At 47.6% G+C, this 14,253-nt stretch overlaps 1 protein-coding gene across 4 annotated transcripts in view; it reads left to right on the forward strand.

The window, feature by feature from the left end:
- LOC146799879 (uncharacterized) overlaps nt 1-14,253 on the forward strand; it is a 159,476-nt gene that overhangs the window by 98,039 nt on the left and 47,184 nt on the right. For 2 of the 4 annotated variants that reach the window (XM_085620796.1, XM_085620798.1), the window contains one exon: nt 10,032-10,139. The exons of the other annotated variants lie outside the window; for them this stretch is intronic. In XM_085620796.1, coding sequence (XP_085476922.1) covers nt 10,032-10,139 — 108 coding nt within the window. The remainder of the gene's footprint in view (nt 1-10,031; nt 10,140-14,253) is intronic. 4 annotated transcript variants of the gene reach the window in all.

Consider the following 14,253-nt stretch of genomic DNA (forward strand, 5'->3'; position numbering starts at 1 on the left):
TACGTTTAGTCAAGGGACGCCTGGCTGCCACGATGACATTAATTACCTCCGTAAGGAGATCGAAGGTGTTTAACTGTCTCCGCTCAATCGTCAAACATGAAGGTGGAAATTGTGAAAGCCTGGGTGCAGAACCCTGCCCTGTTGCTGCGACATCAGATCCTCGCGGTGGAACATTCTAATCGGAAGCCAGATGCTCAAGCTCAGGAGTTCTAGATGCCATGGTCTCCATGCCCAGTTAGGAGCCACTAGGATGACTTGGGCCCGGTGTGTCCTGATATTCATGAGGACAAGAGTAGTATCAGTGGAAATGCATTGAGGAGTCCGAGTTCCATTCGAGGCAGAATGCCTCACTGAACGGGAGACGCTTTGGAAACTCTAACATGCAGAAGTGCTGGCATTGCACGTTCTTGGCGGTGGTGAAGAGATCGAGCAAAGGTTCTCCCCAGGTGCAGAAGAGACTTTGCGATACCTCTGGGTGTAACTGCCCCTGGTCGTCAGTGGCTGAGTTCGTCCACTCTGGCATTCAGAAATCCTGCCAGATGGTTCACTACCAGGGAAATGCCCTGGCGACCAACCATTTTCAGAGGCGCAGGGCCTGTGACCCAAGCTCCCCCCCCCCCCCTCCCCTTCCCCCTCTCCGACCTGTCTGTTGCAGTACCACATGGCGGTGGTGTTGTCCATGAGCGCATGTACCAGCCTTACTTTGATGAATGGGAGGAATGCTTTTAACGACAACTGGATATCCAAAAGATTGATATTGAGTAGGGACTCTGCCAGAGGACTTGGACCTCACTGCCCCAGCCCAGAAGTCATGCACCAGTCACATATGTCAGCTCTGGGTCGGGAAGGGAGAGTGGTCTGCTGGTGACCCAATTGCAGTCCAGCAACCACCCCTGCAGATCTTGTCTGAGAAGGAATTGGGTGCCGCTTCAGCACTTTAATATTGAACCCCAAGGATGACAGGAGGCTCGCTGTAGTCTGGAGGTGGCCGATGGCTGCCTGGTGCAGGCTTGCCTTCAATAGCCAGTCATCGTGGCTGAGGAAGACTGGTATCCCTGTCCTCCAAAGGTGAGCAGTTACCTCCACCATCACTTTCGTGAACACCCGAGGGTCACTGGTAAGACCAAAAGGGAGCTCAGGGAACTGGTAATGGTCCTGTTTCACCACAAACTACAGGTAACGCCGATTGGCTGGCAGGAGGGAAATATGGAAATAAGCGTCTTGGAGCTCCAAAGCTACCATCCTGATTCCAGGGACGAGCGCAGACGAGACCTGATCTAGAGAGTGAGCATCTTTAACTTGTCCTAGCAGAGGAGGAAATTGAGAGGACACAGGACAAGGAAAGGATGAATGCCTCCATCCTTCTTGGGCACCAGAAAAGAGCAGGAATAACAACATACGTCCTACTTCTGGCACTGCCACCTTTTCAATGGCCCTGGTTCAAGCGGGCTTGGACTTCCTGACGCAAATGAAAACAATGGTTCTCTGTCAGACATTCCTGTGATGGTGGAAGGTGCGGCTGGAATGAAAGGAAAGGCATCCCCCTTGTAGACTATTTGCAGAACACACCTGTCCGATGTTATGGCTTGCCAACCCAGAAAGAATCGTCTGATTCTGCCTCCCAGCGGGTGGTCGTGGGCCACAAAGGGAAAGATAAAGGGGTTTGGCAGGTGGGGCTGCAGGGACTGGATGGCCCCTGGTCTTGGCCACAGGAACCCCGTGGTACCACAACCACAAAAATGCTGGTTTCCCTGCTGTGGTTGGGCAGGCTCATTGTATGGGATGCCACTGCCAAAGACGCAAAAGGAGCAGTTGAACTAGTTGGTTAGCTCATAGTGGCGGAAAAGCCAATAGAGCGAGTGGTAACTCTACTCTTCTTGAATCTTTCCAATGCAGAATCAGCCTTGTCACCAAATAGGCAAATCTCATTAAATGGCATGTCCATCAATGCGGGATGTGTGTCGCCTGAGAACCCTGTTAGATGCAGGTACACATGGTGGTGAATGGCAACACTGCTGCCATTGTCTCACCCAATGGAGTAAATGGAATCCAAGCCACAACGAATTGTGAACTTGGCTGCGTCTTGCCCATCTTGTGCAGCCTGAGCAAGGAGGGGCGAAGGTCATTTGGGACGCAAGGGCGGACTTGAGCCACCAAGTCCCAAAGGGTTTGGGACTAACGTCCCAGGAGGCAGCTGGAATTGATAGAATAGAGGGCCAAGCTGATGGAGAATGGAAACCTTTTACCGAAAGTCTCCATCCGTTTAGACTCCCCGTCAGGAGTATATGTGGGGAAAGTGTTTGGGTAATCCTAACTGCAGACACCTACACCACATAATTTGGGGGTTGAGAAAGAAATGCGGTTAGTTCATAACAGGCGATGGCTTCTCGCAATCTGCCTGTTGATAGGCCAGAACAAGGTTTGGTCTCAGGCCTCCAAGAGAGTGTCGGTCAAAGCCTCATTAATCGGGAGAAAAGACTCTGAAGACATTGCTCTTGACTTCTAAAGTTGGTAACTAAAGGTCGAGGACCTCGGTCACCCTGCACATCACCGTAGCATACGAGGCAGATTGCTCTTTGGCAGGATAAAGTCTCGGGGGATGTCTCTAGGCTTCTGGCATCCTTGTGATAATTATACCAATTTTCCCCATGGCAGGGCAGAGCAAATCCATCACCTTCATCATAATCATTATCTGAATCTGTGCCAAATAGGGAATGAAGCTAGGTAGTATCCCAGGAGGAGGGACATCCATAGATGGTGGAGAAGTGTAGCCTCGACCGAGCACGGCCTCAATCATGGTTGGACCGTCATTGTCTCAGAGTCAGAGAGCACAATCAGTGTCCCCTCGTCCATCAATGGAGTCAGCACTGGCTTTGATGTACTAGGAACCGGTGTAGGCCCTGGAGCTTGCGGCAGAGTTGACAGAGGAGCCAACCCCTTTGTTACGTGTTTGTAGGGTCTGGCTGGGGTTGAGGGCAAACCTGCCAACCGTATCCAAGCTGGGAGGTTTTGTGGCTCTTTGGGGCCCAAAAGCATGCCGGAGGGAGTCGGGAGAGAACGAGGAGTTGGAGCATGGCATTGAGGAACTGTTTAATCTGTTCAGGCATGGCAGCTCCGGAAACTCTGGTTGTGCCGGAACCATATGTGGGATCTGCTCCAAAGACAAACTGCTTCAGGCTGAAGATCAAGAAGAATGGCGACGTTCCCACATCTGCTCAGGAGAATGTGAGTGATGTGAGGGGTCCGAATCCCCCTTAGATTTCTTCTGTGTTTTTGTTTTTTGTTATGCTTACCTGAAGCTTTGGACTTTGATGAAGAATGACTTTTGAATCAACTTCATCAACTTTTGATTTGGATCGGTCCTGACCAGACGCTTTCTGATGCTTCGTGACTTACTTTTGCCTTTCGGTCAGAGATGGCTTTGCGTTCATCGTCGCTCAGTTACTGTAGGGCTTGGAGTCATGACTTGACCCCAGGCACTACGGGCTAACCTGGTGAGAATCTGTGATAGGCATTTGTTTGTGACAGTCCTTACAAGGTTTGAAACTGGTCATCTGTAGAGGGGACATAGCCCTTGCACACTTTGAAAAATAAGATTGAGGTAACCATCTCAGAGAGATGAGAGCCCACGAAACTGCCCCGTGTGGCGCAAAAAGAAAAAGAACTGGCATTATTGCGTAAGGGAGGTGCCTATTATGCACACATGTCATTTCTGGTGGTGAACGGTGTTGGTGCAGGGGTGCAGAGTGCCACCTACCGGTGCCCCAAGGTACTATCAAAAAGTTTCCAGATCCATTCTGACACCATGGAGAATATTCAAAAGGTGAAGAATCTGCTTCTGAAAGTCTGTATCAGAATGAGTAGAGCAAGGAGGTGACAGGTGTCCTGGACTCCAGCTCCAGTGACTGACTGTGGAATGAATGGGTTTAATTCGGCCAGTCAAGTTTAAACAGAACCAGGGCCCTCTCTAGCTCATGTGACTCCATTCATTCATTTCAAAGGCAGTGAGGTGAGCTTGGAAGTAACAGATGCAAGGACTCCAGCTCCTGCGACTGACTTTGAAGTGAATGGATGTAATGAAGAGTGCCAGGAGGTGAGAGAAAAGTCCTGGACTCCAGCTCCTGCGACTGTCTGTGAAGTGAATGGATGTAATGAAGAGTGCCAGGAGGTGAGAGAGAAGTCCAGGACTCCAACAACGGCGACTGCCTGTGAAGTGAATGGACGTAATGAAGAGTGCCAGGAGGTGAGAGAGAAGTCCAGGACTCCAACAACGGCGACTGCCTGTGAAGTGAATGGATATAATGAAGATTGCCAGGAGGTGTTAGAAATTGGGAATTGGCAGTGGCTGGCGCCAATGTCCAAATAGTGGGTTGGCGGCGAGGTAGGAGAAGGATCTGCCGTCGCCGGTGGTTTTTCGGATGCGAGGGACTGTGGCGAGGGCGAGGTTGGCTGAGCGGAGGCTTCGGGTGGGGGTGTGGAAGCTGAGTCGGTTGTTGAGGTAGGTGGGTCCGGTGTTGTGCAGTGCTTTGTGTGCGTGGATTAGGAGCTTGAAGGTGATCCTTTTGTTGACGGGGAGCCAGTGCAGGCCTCTCAGGTGGAGTGTGATGTGGCTGCGGCGGGGGACGTCGAGGATGAGTCGGGCCGAGGCGTTCTGGATGCGTTGGAGTCTTCTCAGGAGCTTGTTTGTAGTTCCTGAGTAGGGGGTGTTCCCGTAGTCGAGTCTGTTGGTGATGAGGGCCCGGGTAACAGTTTTTCTTGTGTCGAGGGGGATCCATTTGAAGATCCTGCGGAGCATACGGAGGGTGTTGAAGCAGGACGCGGAGACGGCGTTGACTTGTCTGGTCATGGAGAGAGTGGAGTCGAGGATGACCCCCAGGTTGCGTGCGTGGTCCGTGGGTTCCGGGGCTGTGCCTAGTGACGTGGGCCTCCAAGAGTCGTCCCAGGCTGATGGGGTGGGTCCGAGAATGAGGACCTCTGTCTTGTCTGAGTTCAGCTTCAGTCTGCTGTCCTTCAACCAGTCGGCTACGGCCTTCATTCCTCTGTGGAGGTTATCTTTGGCGGTGTGGGGATCTTCGGTGAGGGATATGATCAGCTGGGTGTCGTCGGCGTAGGAGATGTTGAGGTTGTGTTGTCGTGCGAGGGGGGCCATGTAGATATTGAACAGCGTCAGGCTGAGGGAGGATCCCTGTGGGACGCCGCAGATCTCGGTGGTTTTGGAGCGGAAGGGTGGGAGGTAGACGCTCTGGGTTCTGCCGGAGAGGAAGGATGTGGTCCAGGCCAGGGCCTTCTCTTCGATACCGGCGTCATGGAGGCGTGCTGATAGGGTGAGGTGGCAGACCGTGTCAAAGGCTGCGGATAGGTCCAGGAGGATGAGGGCGGCTGTTTCTCCTTTGTCCATCAGGGTCCGGATGCCGTCTGTGGCGGCGATGAGGGCGGTCTCGGTGCTGTGGTTGCTGCGAAAACCGGATTGGGAAGGGTCCAGGATGTTGTTAACTTCGAGGTAGCGGGTCAGCTGTTTGTTGACAATCTTCTCGGTCACTTTTGCCGGGAAAGGGAGCAGGGAGATGGGCCGGAAGTTCTTGAGGTCCTTGGGGTCCGTCTTGGGCTTCTTCAGAAGGGCGTTGATCTCGGCGTGCTTCCAGCTTTCTGGGAAGGTTGCTGTCTCGAAAGAACAAATCTAACCACCTTATATCCTTAATTACAGGATATTATTGCAAAGTTTACATTTTAAAGTGACGGCGTGCATTGCATACCATTTCCATGTATATAGCGGAAAAATATTCTATCAAATAACCATTAATTTCTACTATGAAACACTACACATGTTATATTTCAAAGTGCTAATGGTAAAGTGCAGAAGTGACTAAAGCGAAGAAGTTTCTATTATACATTTCTTGCACCCATTACTTTTCAAAGTGCTAATGTGCAATAATTGCAACGACCATCATATCAAAACATTAAAAGTGCATACATTTACTGCAATGGTAACCGGCTATTGTTACATTTCAAATTAATACCCTTGCAACCCGGTTAAAACTGTTATTCACCAAAGCCTTAAAAACAGTAGGGATCTGCCATATTATATTAGACATGTTTCAACTGCCATTAAATTTTTTACCAGTTGACATAGTAAGGGAACCGATTCTCCAGACAATGACGAGATTAATGCGTGTCGAGCAGATCTCACGCCACTCATCAAAAAGTAAGGTCTCAAAACTAAACGTATAAGATTAATCAGCTTGGGGCATACACATACTGTATGTACAAGAGTTTCCTGTGGCCATCCACAAAATCTACAGTTGGAATCCGGCCACTGCTTGATCCAATATTGAGTGCCCTCCTTTGTTGGGTTTATTCCCATACGTAACCTTAAAAATATTTTTTTAAACTTCGCAGAAAAGAAAACATTCAAATACGGCTGAACACGCAGGGATTGGTATAAATGAATCATATACAATGCATACATTTTCTCTGCTAATGCTTTTTTATTCAATTTAAATGATTCCGCTTTAACATGCTTTTTTAAATTAACTTATAATTGGGCATTTTCAAATCTAGCAGTGCATTTTGCAGGCAGATATCTCTTAGGGAAGTTAAAATATAAGATCTCCATTTAGCCGCGTAGACAGACTTGTCTATTTCTTGCCAACAAATACTCCCTAAAGATGCAGTGGCTGACGTTGACAATGCGACCATACATTTAAAAAAAGCTCCCTTTGATACCAGGCACTGTCTTTGGAGACCGAATTCCAATCTTGACACACTGACACTGGATTGTCAAACATCACCCCTAACTATTTGTACGTTTTAACAATCTCAGTTGTACCTGCTCTGGCCTACCAGGGATTAAACTTCTGTTTAACTACACAAATGTTCATCACTTTGGATTTTTTACCATTCAGTTCATGGCCATTCTGTTGTGTATAGTCATCAAAGACAGTAATAAGTCTTTGTAGGCTGATAGGAGTATGACTCACAAGAATTGTGTCATCGGCATACTGGAGGTAACTAATTTGCACCCTCCCACATCTCCCCCCCCATCCTATGAACATGCCCATTAACAACATCCAATTGCTGAGAAAGATCTGATAAAAATAAATTAAATAAGCAGGGGGCAAGGACACAACCCTGCTTTAGGCCATTATATGTTCTAATCTTCCTTGATAAGGAATTGTCCTCCCCAAGCTTAACTTGAACCCAAGTGCCGGTATACAGAAGTATGATAGCTTTCAACAATTTCTTTGATTTGCCCCAATCAGACAGTTTTTTCCATAACAAGTTTTCCACACTTTCTTCTAAACTTTGCTTCCGTTTGAAGAAGTTGTGACGTTCTAGTACGATGCTAGGTTCTTTAGAGTATTGTTTATTTAGGCGTGCAAAGGACACGCAGTGGAGCGCCAGGGGTCGAAGGAGCCTAGTGCCGCGCAGAGATGAAAGTAAGCCAAAAAGTTAATACATTTGTACAACCATAAGTCTGATGATCTTGAGATCACTGAGGGCAGAAGCAGGCTCAATATGAAGGTGAAGGGCAGCAAGTTGCTCCTTTGAAGTTCAGGTTGCAGTAGCCTCATGTAAGATTTTAGTGAGGCTGGAGGCCGGATCTTGGCGGTGGGTGCTGAAGAAGTTCCCGCATGTCGTCAAGTTGTTAAGTAACGACGCGGAAAGTGTGGGTGAGGTTTCCAAGCTTTATTCAGGTAACAGATGCACCCACGACCGGAGCCGTCCAGCTGCAGAGAATGCCACGCCAAGATTGGCATTGCTAAGGTTCTCAGCAACGGAGCGGCCGTGCTCGAGAATGTAGGTAGAATACAAAGATAAACATTACAACCACGAGTCGCGTGGGGACACGCGACACGTGAGGAAATAAATACATTGCACATAAATAATTGCATTGCATTGCACTTACAACAGCGGCCGTCTGTAGAAACCTACTAAACCCAGACATTTTTGAAAACTAGACACTCGGGTTGAGTCCAGGGATGTGTGGCTTGCATGGAGCCCCAAATGTTTTCTTACCCAGAATCCCCTGCAAACCTCAAATTTTGATAACAAATCTAATTTTCCTCACATTTCTGTGTAGGATCACCACCCCTGCACAAATTCCGTACCACCCAGCCTTCCCCTCACTATACTCTCACCGCCAGCCAAGCACCTGTCCACACACATGCCATCACATTTTTATTTTACAAAAAATAAAACGCCAAAACAATTTGCAGTAGATACAAAAGTATAACTACAACACAACAGTGCTAACTAAATACATCATACTAATGGCAACTGTGAAATCTGAAACAAAAAATATAAAGTAGTCGGGGCCCAGCGGGCAAACCTACGCTGCGCATGCCAAGGCGGTGCGCATCGTGGGGTTGGCTGTCTGCTGGGGTTTTGGCCACTGGACCTGGTGGCAGGTCAAGCCCTGTGGCCAACGCCCCGCTTCTATTTCTACCGCCAGGCCCTATGGGCAACCCACTGCTGTGCATGGCCAAAGACCATGCGCTGCAGGGATTTGCTTTATGTATGGTGATAAAATATACTTTACATTTTTTTTTTTTTTTTTAAATCACTGGAATAAACAAAGGTTAAAGTAACGTTATAGTTAGTTTGAATATCTCAGTGAGAACATTGATTTTTTTGAACTAAAAAAACACACCCATTCACCTATAAGTTGCACCCCGCCATTGACTGCTTATGATCTCACATATTACATCTCTCATGACGTGTTCCGTGCCATCACTTAAGACGTCATAATTGATGACCTCATGCAATGAGTGTGTTAGATTGTTTTACAGTTTATATAGTGGCGGGCAACTACCATATTACTTTTCTACCTAATTTTGTACACCCTATGTTCATCTAATGGGTGTAAGTGTTTACAAAACACATGAGCTCCTAATACATCATAGGTGTGTTGAGGAAATGAACAAGTTATAAATCTTTGTAATCAGGAGTAACTGTGTCGGTGACAGGTTTTTTCCCACTGATTTGTGGCAAATTCTTTTAAAAAACACTTGTGTGCCTACCACCAGGCCTAGAGAGGGGTCAGGGTATCCGTACCTACCCTATCCCCTTATGTATTTAAATTTTTTTTTTTTTTTTTTAGGTCTTAATCATAAGATGATTGGCTGCCACCACCTCAACCGGGAAGTGGTGCCAATCAGATCTCAGGATGATATTTGTCCGCTCCGTGGATCCTCTGGCATGAGATAAACATTTTGTTTTCAGTAAATGCTCAAAAACTACTGAATGGATTTACACCAAATCACAAAAAGCACTCTTGCCAGATTTGGTGTAAATCCGTTCAGCGGTTTGAGCTGTAGTTTTGTCTGAAGTTCATATGGAAAAATTAATGGAGTAAACTCATTTTGGACCCTCATTTTTTCTCGGCTCCCGCTTTACGGATCACCCTGAAACTTACCATGCCAACAGAGTCAACAAGTAGCCCTTTTTTGGAACGTTTCATGGAGATTCGTGGAATGGTGCCAAAGCAACGCAAAAAAGTGTATTTCCTATGGAAACACGATCCTAACTATAACTACCCAGTGGTGATCTATATAAATAAATGTATTAAGTGCTGTGTTGATTTTTGATTTTCTGGTTTAAAATGGAAGAGATATAAGCTCTACAATGACGAAACGGCAACATTACATTTTGGGAGACTAGCAATTTTAAGTAGTTGATTCTGCCAATGAGAAAAATTGGTGGAAAACGGACGTTCACTGAGAAGACTTTGACTTCCCTCCTTTCAGGCTCAACTATTTTATGCCAATTTGTTGATGAATCCAAAGGGCTTTCTTCCCAAATATCTTATTTGAGAAAATGTTAATTTTGACAGATGCAGACAGTGTTGTAAACCTCCATCTTCCGTCTCATAGCTGATGGTCCTGCATCCTTCTGAGATTCTTGATCGACCTTCCCAAGGAAATCTTGTCTCTCCTCTATCCATGCATTTGAATGTGTCTCTTACATATGGTAGACTGACTGCACTTCACAGTTTCCTTTTATATTCAAAGAATTATTCTATGTTTTGACAGAAATGGACGGCATTACATCTCAGTCATCAAACTTCAAAGAGGAAAAAGAGACTTGTTCCATAGACCATCAGAACAGTGAGATAAAAGGAAGCATCATTATTTTTATAGGTTAGTAAATGACGCTCACAGAACAGGACATCTGAGAGTCCTGTAGTCCAGTAGTGGGACACTATCATCCATGTTCGTTTGTTATTACATTCAGCTCCAGTTCACTCTGTCTGGTAACTGCTTTGTTTTGTTTTAATTTCTCTGTCCCCTCTATTATTTTCCTAGTGGTTTATACATGGGAACTGGTGTTGTTCATTTCCATGCTTCCTCAGCACCTCTTATCGTTTATGATGTTCTCGTTACAGGGCAGAAAGAATTACAGCGAGGTATACTCATTTACTTGCCTACAGGGTTTGGAACTTGTTCATATTGCTGAGAAGCTGTATCTAAATGGTTCATGTTCTTGATTTGTTTATATTTGCATTATAAGAAAAATCTATTTGTCTTTTAGTTGTCATATTTGCAACCCATATGAAATAAAAGGAAGCATCAATTGTTATATAGGTGAGTAAATGGCGCTTGCAGAAAGACATACAAGGGACTTCCTTTTGTCCAGTATTGGAACGGTACTCCTCATAACTCGTTGGTTATTGCATTCAGCTTATTCATCCTACATTCACTCGGCCTAGTCACCGTTTTGTGTTGTTTTAGTTTCTTTATCCCCTTTATTTCTTTCATAGTGGATAATACGTGGGAACCATTTTGAGTAATGTATCTGCTGGTGTTGCTCATTTCCTGATTCCCCTGCAAGCCTCAACACCTCTTACTGTTCGAGTTGTTATAGCTTGTTCCAGGGCAGAAACCATTGCAGAGAGGTACACTCACTTAATTACTCGCCTACAGGGTTTGTAAATTGTTCGCATTGCTGGTAGGCCATACTTAGATGGTTAATGTTTTTGATTGTTTATATTATATTCAAACAATCCCCTATGTTCTCTTCAGTGACTCTTCAGCGAACCTGTAAAACTGAGAAATGTTTTTTTTTTTTTTTTTTTACAGTTTTAAGACCTTTATTGACACCATTCAGTTCTGACACAGCATAGTGCCTACAACCCATTGGGCCGGCACTGCAATAAAGCACGTTCTTTGATTTCGGCAGTTGGGGGTAGAAACACAGCAAGCCGCCTACAACCACATCGGGCCGGCCGCGTCAGGTGGGCGTGTGTTAATAGTGATATCAAACAAGGGTCCCGAACAAATACAATTCAACAACTAACTCAATCGAACATGATAATATCACCACTGCTTGTCCACTACGTCCAAGTATCGCCAGATCCACAGTATATATATGTGCCGCTACTCAAGTATATCTGTTTAAATTATGCAGTCCCAACCCCATGTGGAAGTGCTGGTCGGTGCACCTCGGCCGTTTGGGGAGCCCTTTCCTCTCAATCCCTCCCCGCGTTCCGTGTGGCCTCCTCGTTCTGACAGGGATCGGAGTCGGTGTCGGTGGTGATGGTGTGTTCTAGGAGGTATGTCTGGAGAGGAGCCCAAATATATCGTGGGCAAGAGGAGGGTGGTAAGAGTTCGGCGTAAGTGCGCAGCTGTTCGTGGCAATAGATGAGGTCAGTCAGCCAGTCCTTGAATTTAGGGGCACGGCCTCTGCCCCACCTGCAGGCGACTTGTCATTTTGCTAGGAGGAGAGCCAGGGAAGCATTTCTCCGCACCTTAGCAGGTAGTGGTTCAATATATCACAGAAGGGCGGTGAGAGGGTCAGTGGCCACGTGTATGCCTATCATTTTATCTAGGGCATGGAGGACTTCTCTCCAATAATCCTGGACAGGCGGGCAGTCCCAGGCCAGGTGGCCAAAGTCTGCGCCCGCCTTGCCGCATCTATCACATAAATCGCTGTTTCGCAAGTGTAAGCGGTGCAGGCGAGCCGGTGTATAATATAGTCGGTGAATGTATTTGTAATGTATGAGGCGTAGCCTACTGTTGGAGGAGACATCGCCGGTCTGGCGACAGCAGAAGGACCATTGTTAATCTGTAAGAGGATATCCCAGCTCCTCTTCCCAGCGGCCCTTGGATAGAGTGGGGTCTCTCTCCCGTTCCTTCTGGGTGGTTCGATAAAGCAGAGATACCACATGCGTCGGTGTAGTCTGTTGTAAGAGAGCGTGTAGAGGAAGCATGACGGGGGGCTCAAGTGGAAAGCATGGGGTGAGGACCCGCATGTTCTGCCTTAGTCTTACGTAATAGAACCGCTCCAGGGGGGTGTGGGAGGTGGTGCCGAAGAACTCCTCGCTAGTGTGAAACTTCCTGTGTGTGTACAATTGTCCCCAGGTAAGGCAGGACAATTTGCACAGCATGCGGCGGCAGCCTCCCTTCTGCGTGACCGGGAGATCATGGCGTCCCTGTAGAGTCGCCAAGGGCAAATAGAGCAGGGGCATTGGACTTTGTGGGCCAGATCTCGCCAAGCGCTGCTGGTGCATTGCACTGTGGTGGAGGCCAGGTGTCTAGGGACCGCTGGAGTGATGAGGTATGCAGCACAGGGTATGGGGGTCATGTAACCGTTTTCTATAGCTAAATGAGGCATGTAAGGGGGGGGGGTGTATCCAATATGCAGTGAAGTGAGCCTGGGTGCATGCAAAATAGAGCTCCAAGTCAGGGACTTCGAATCCTCCGGCTGCAAAGGGTCGCATGAGGACATTCCAGGTTAGTCTGGGTTGTTTTCCGCCCCATACCAGACGGATCAGCTGGGTCTTAACACTTTTTAAAAAATGGCGGCTGGGAGCTTGTGGAATGTTGGTGAAGAAGTAAAGCAGTTTGGGCAGCATGACCATCTTGATCAGGGATACCCTGGCAGCCATGGAGAGGGGCAGTGCAATCCATTTGGAGATTTTGTCGGTTAGGCGACCTAGTGTCCGCCCATAGTTGGAACGCATCAGCTCCTCCCAGTTACGCGATATAGTGATCCCGAGGTACGTGATCATGTCTGCACACCACGCCAGGGGATAGTCGGGTTTGAATTCTGCAGTGGAAAATGTAAGAGGATAGATCTGGGATTTCCCCCAATTCACATTAACTCCGGAGAGGCGACCAAACAGTATGAGGAGACGGAGAATGGGGTTGAGGCTGACAGCAGGATCCCGCAGATACAACGTAAGGTCATCTGCATACAGGGAGATGAGTATCTGCCTTTCTGGGTAAATCAGGGCATAGTCTCGAAAGTGTTGTCTGACTTTGGCCGCTAGGGGTTCAATCGCTATGGCAAAGCGGAGGGGCGAGAGGGGTCATCCCTACCGGGTGCCCCGTGCGATCGTGAAGGGAGATGACTGGACACCATTGACCATGACCCTGGCCTGTAGCCCATGGTATAATAGACTGATCCGTGCTAGGAAGGAGGCGGGGAACCCCATACGTTGCAGGACAAAGGCGAGGTAGTCCCACTCCAGGGAATCGAACGCCTTAGTGGCGTCGAGGAAAATTGTGGCAGCATTCATGTCAGGGTCAATGTCATGGAGTATCGCGAACAGAGTGCGCAGATTATGAGACGTGCCCCTGCTAGGTACAAATCCTGATTGGTCGGGAAGTACTAGCGCAGTCATAAGTGGGCTAATGCGATTAGCGATCAACTTGGCCAATATCTTGGCGTCAACATTAATTAATGAGAGGGGCCTATATGAGTCACATTGTATAGGCGACTTGCCCGGTTTAGGTACAGAGATGATGCGTGTCTCTCGCATTGTTGGGGGGGGGAGTATGCCCGTTTCCCGAGCCTCCTCATATACGTGCTTCAACACCGTAATAAGATGTCGAAATGTTTTAAAAATTCGGACGACAGGCCGTCCGGTCCGGGCGCTTTACCGGATTGCAATTGCATTATCGCCGATATAATCGCCTCATCCTCATGATGTGTTAGGAGAAACTCCCTGCCCATCTCCCAGCCAAGCGATCGCAGTGTCTTCAAAGAAAGGGGCGAAATCGACCGGGTGGGTTCTGTGCGTCTTGTACAAGGGTTTGTAGAACCTGTGGAAAGTCTCCACTATATCCGATGTATTTCTGTGTGACTGGCTGTCCTCACCTTCAATCTCGAGGACCATGTTTGAGAATCGTGGCGGGCAAATTAGGGACGCCAACGCCTTCCCCGGTCTGTCTCCCTCTCCATATTGGCGTGCTGTGTGGTATTTACCTCTAAATCTACACTCACTCTCGGCTGTCTCCTGGTATTCAGTGA

Source organism: Triturus cristatus, chromosome 8 (genome assembly GCF_964204655.1).
Source record: "Triturus cristatus chromosome 8, aTriCri1.1, whole genome shotgun sequence".
Taxonomy (NCBI): domain Eukaryota; kingdom Metazoa; phylum Chordata; class Amphibia; order Caudata; family Salamandridae; genus Triturus; species Triturus cristatus.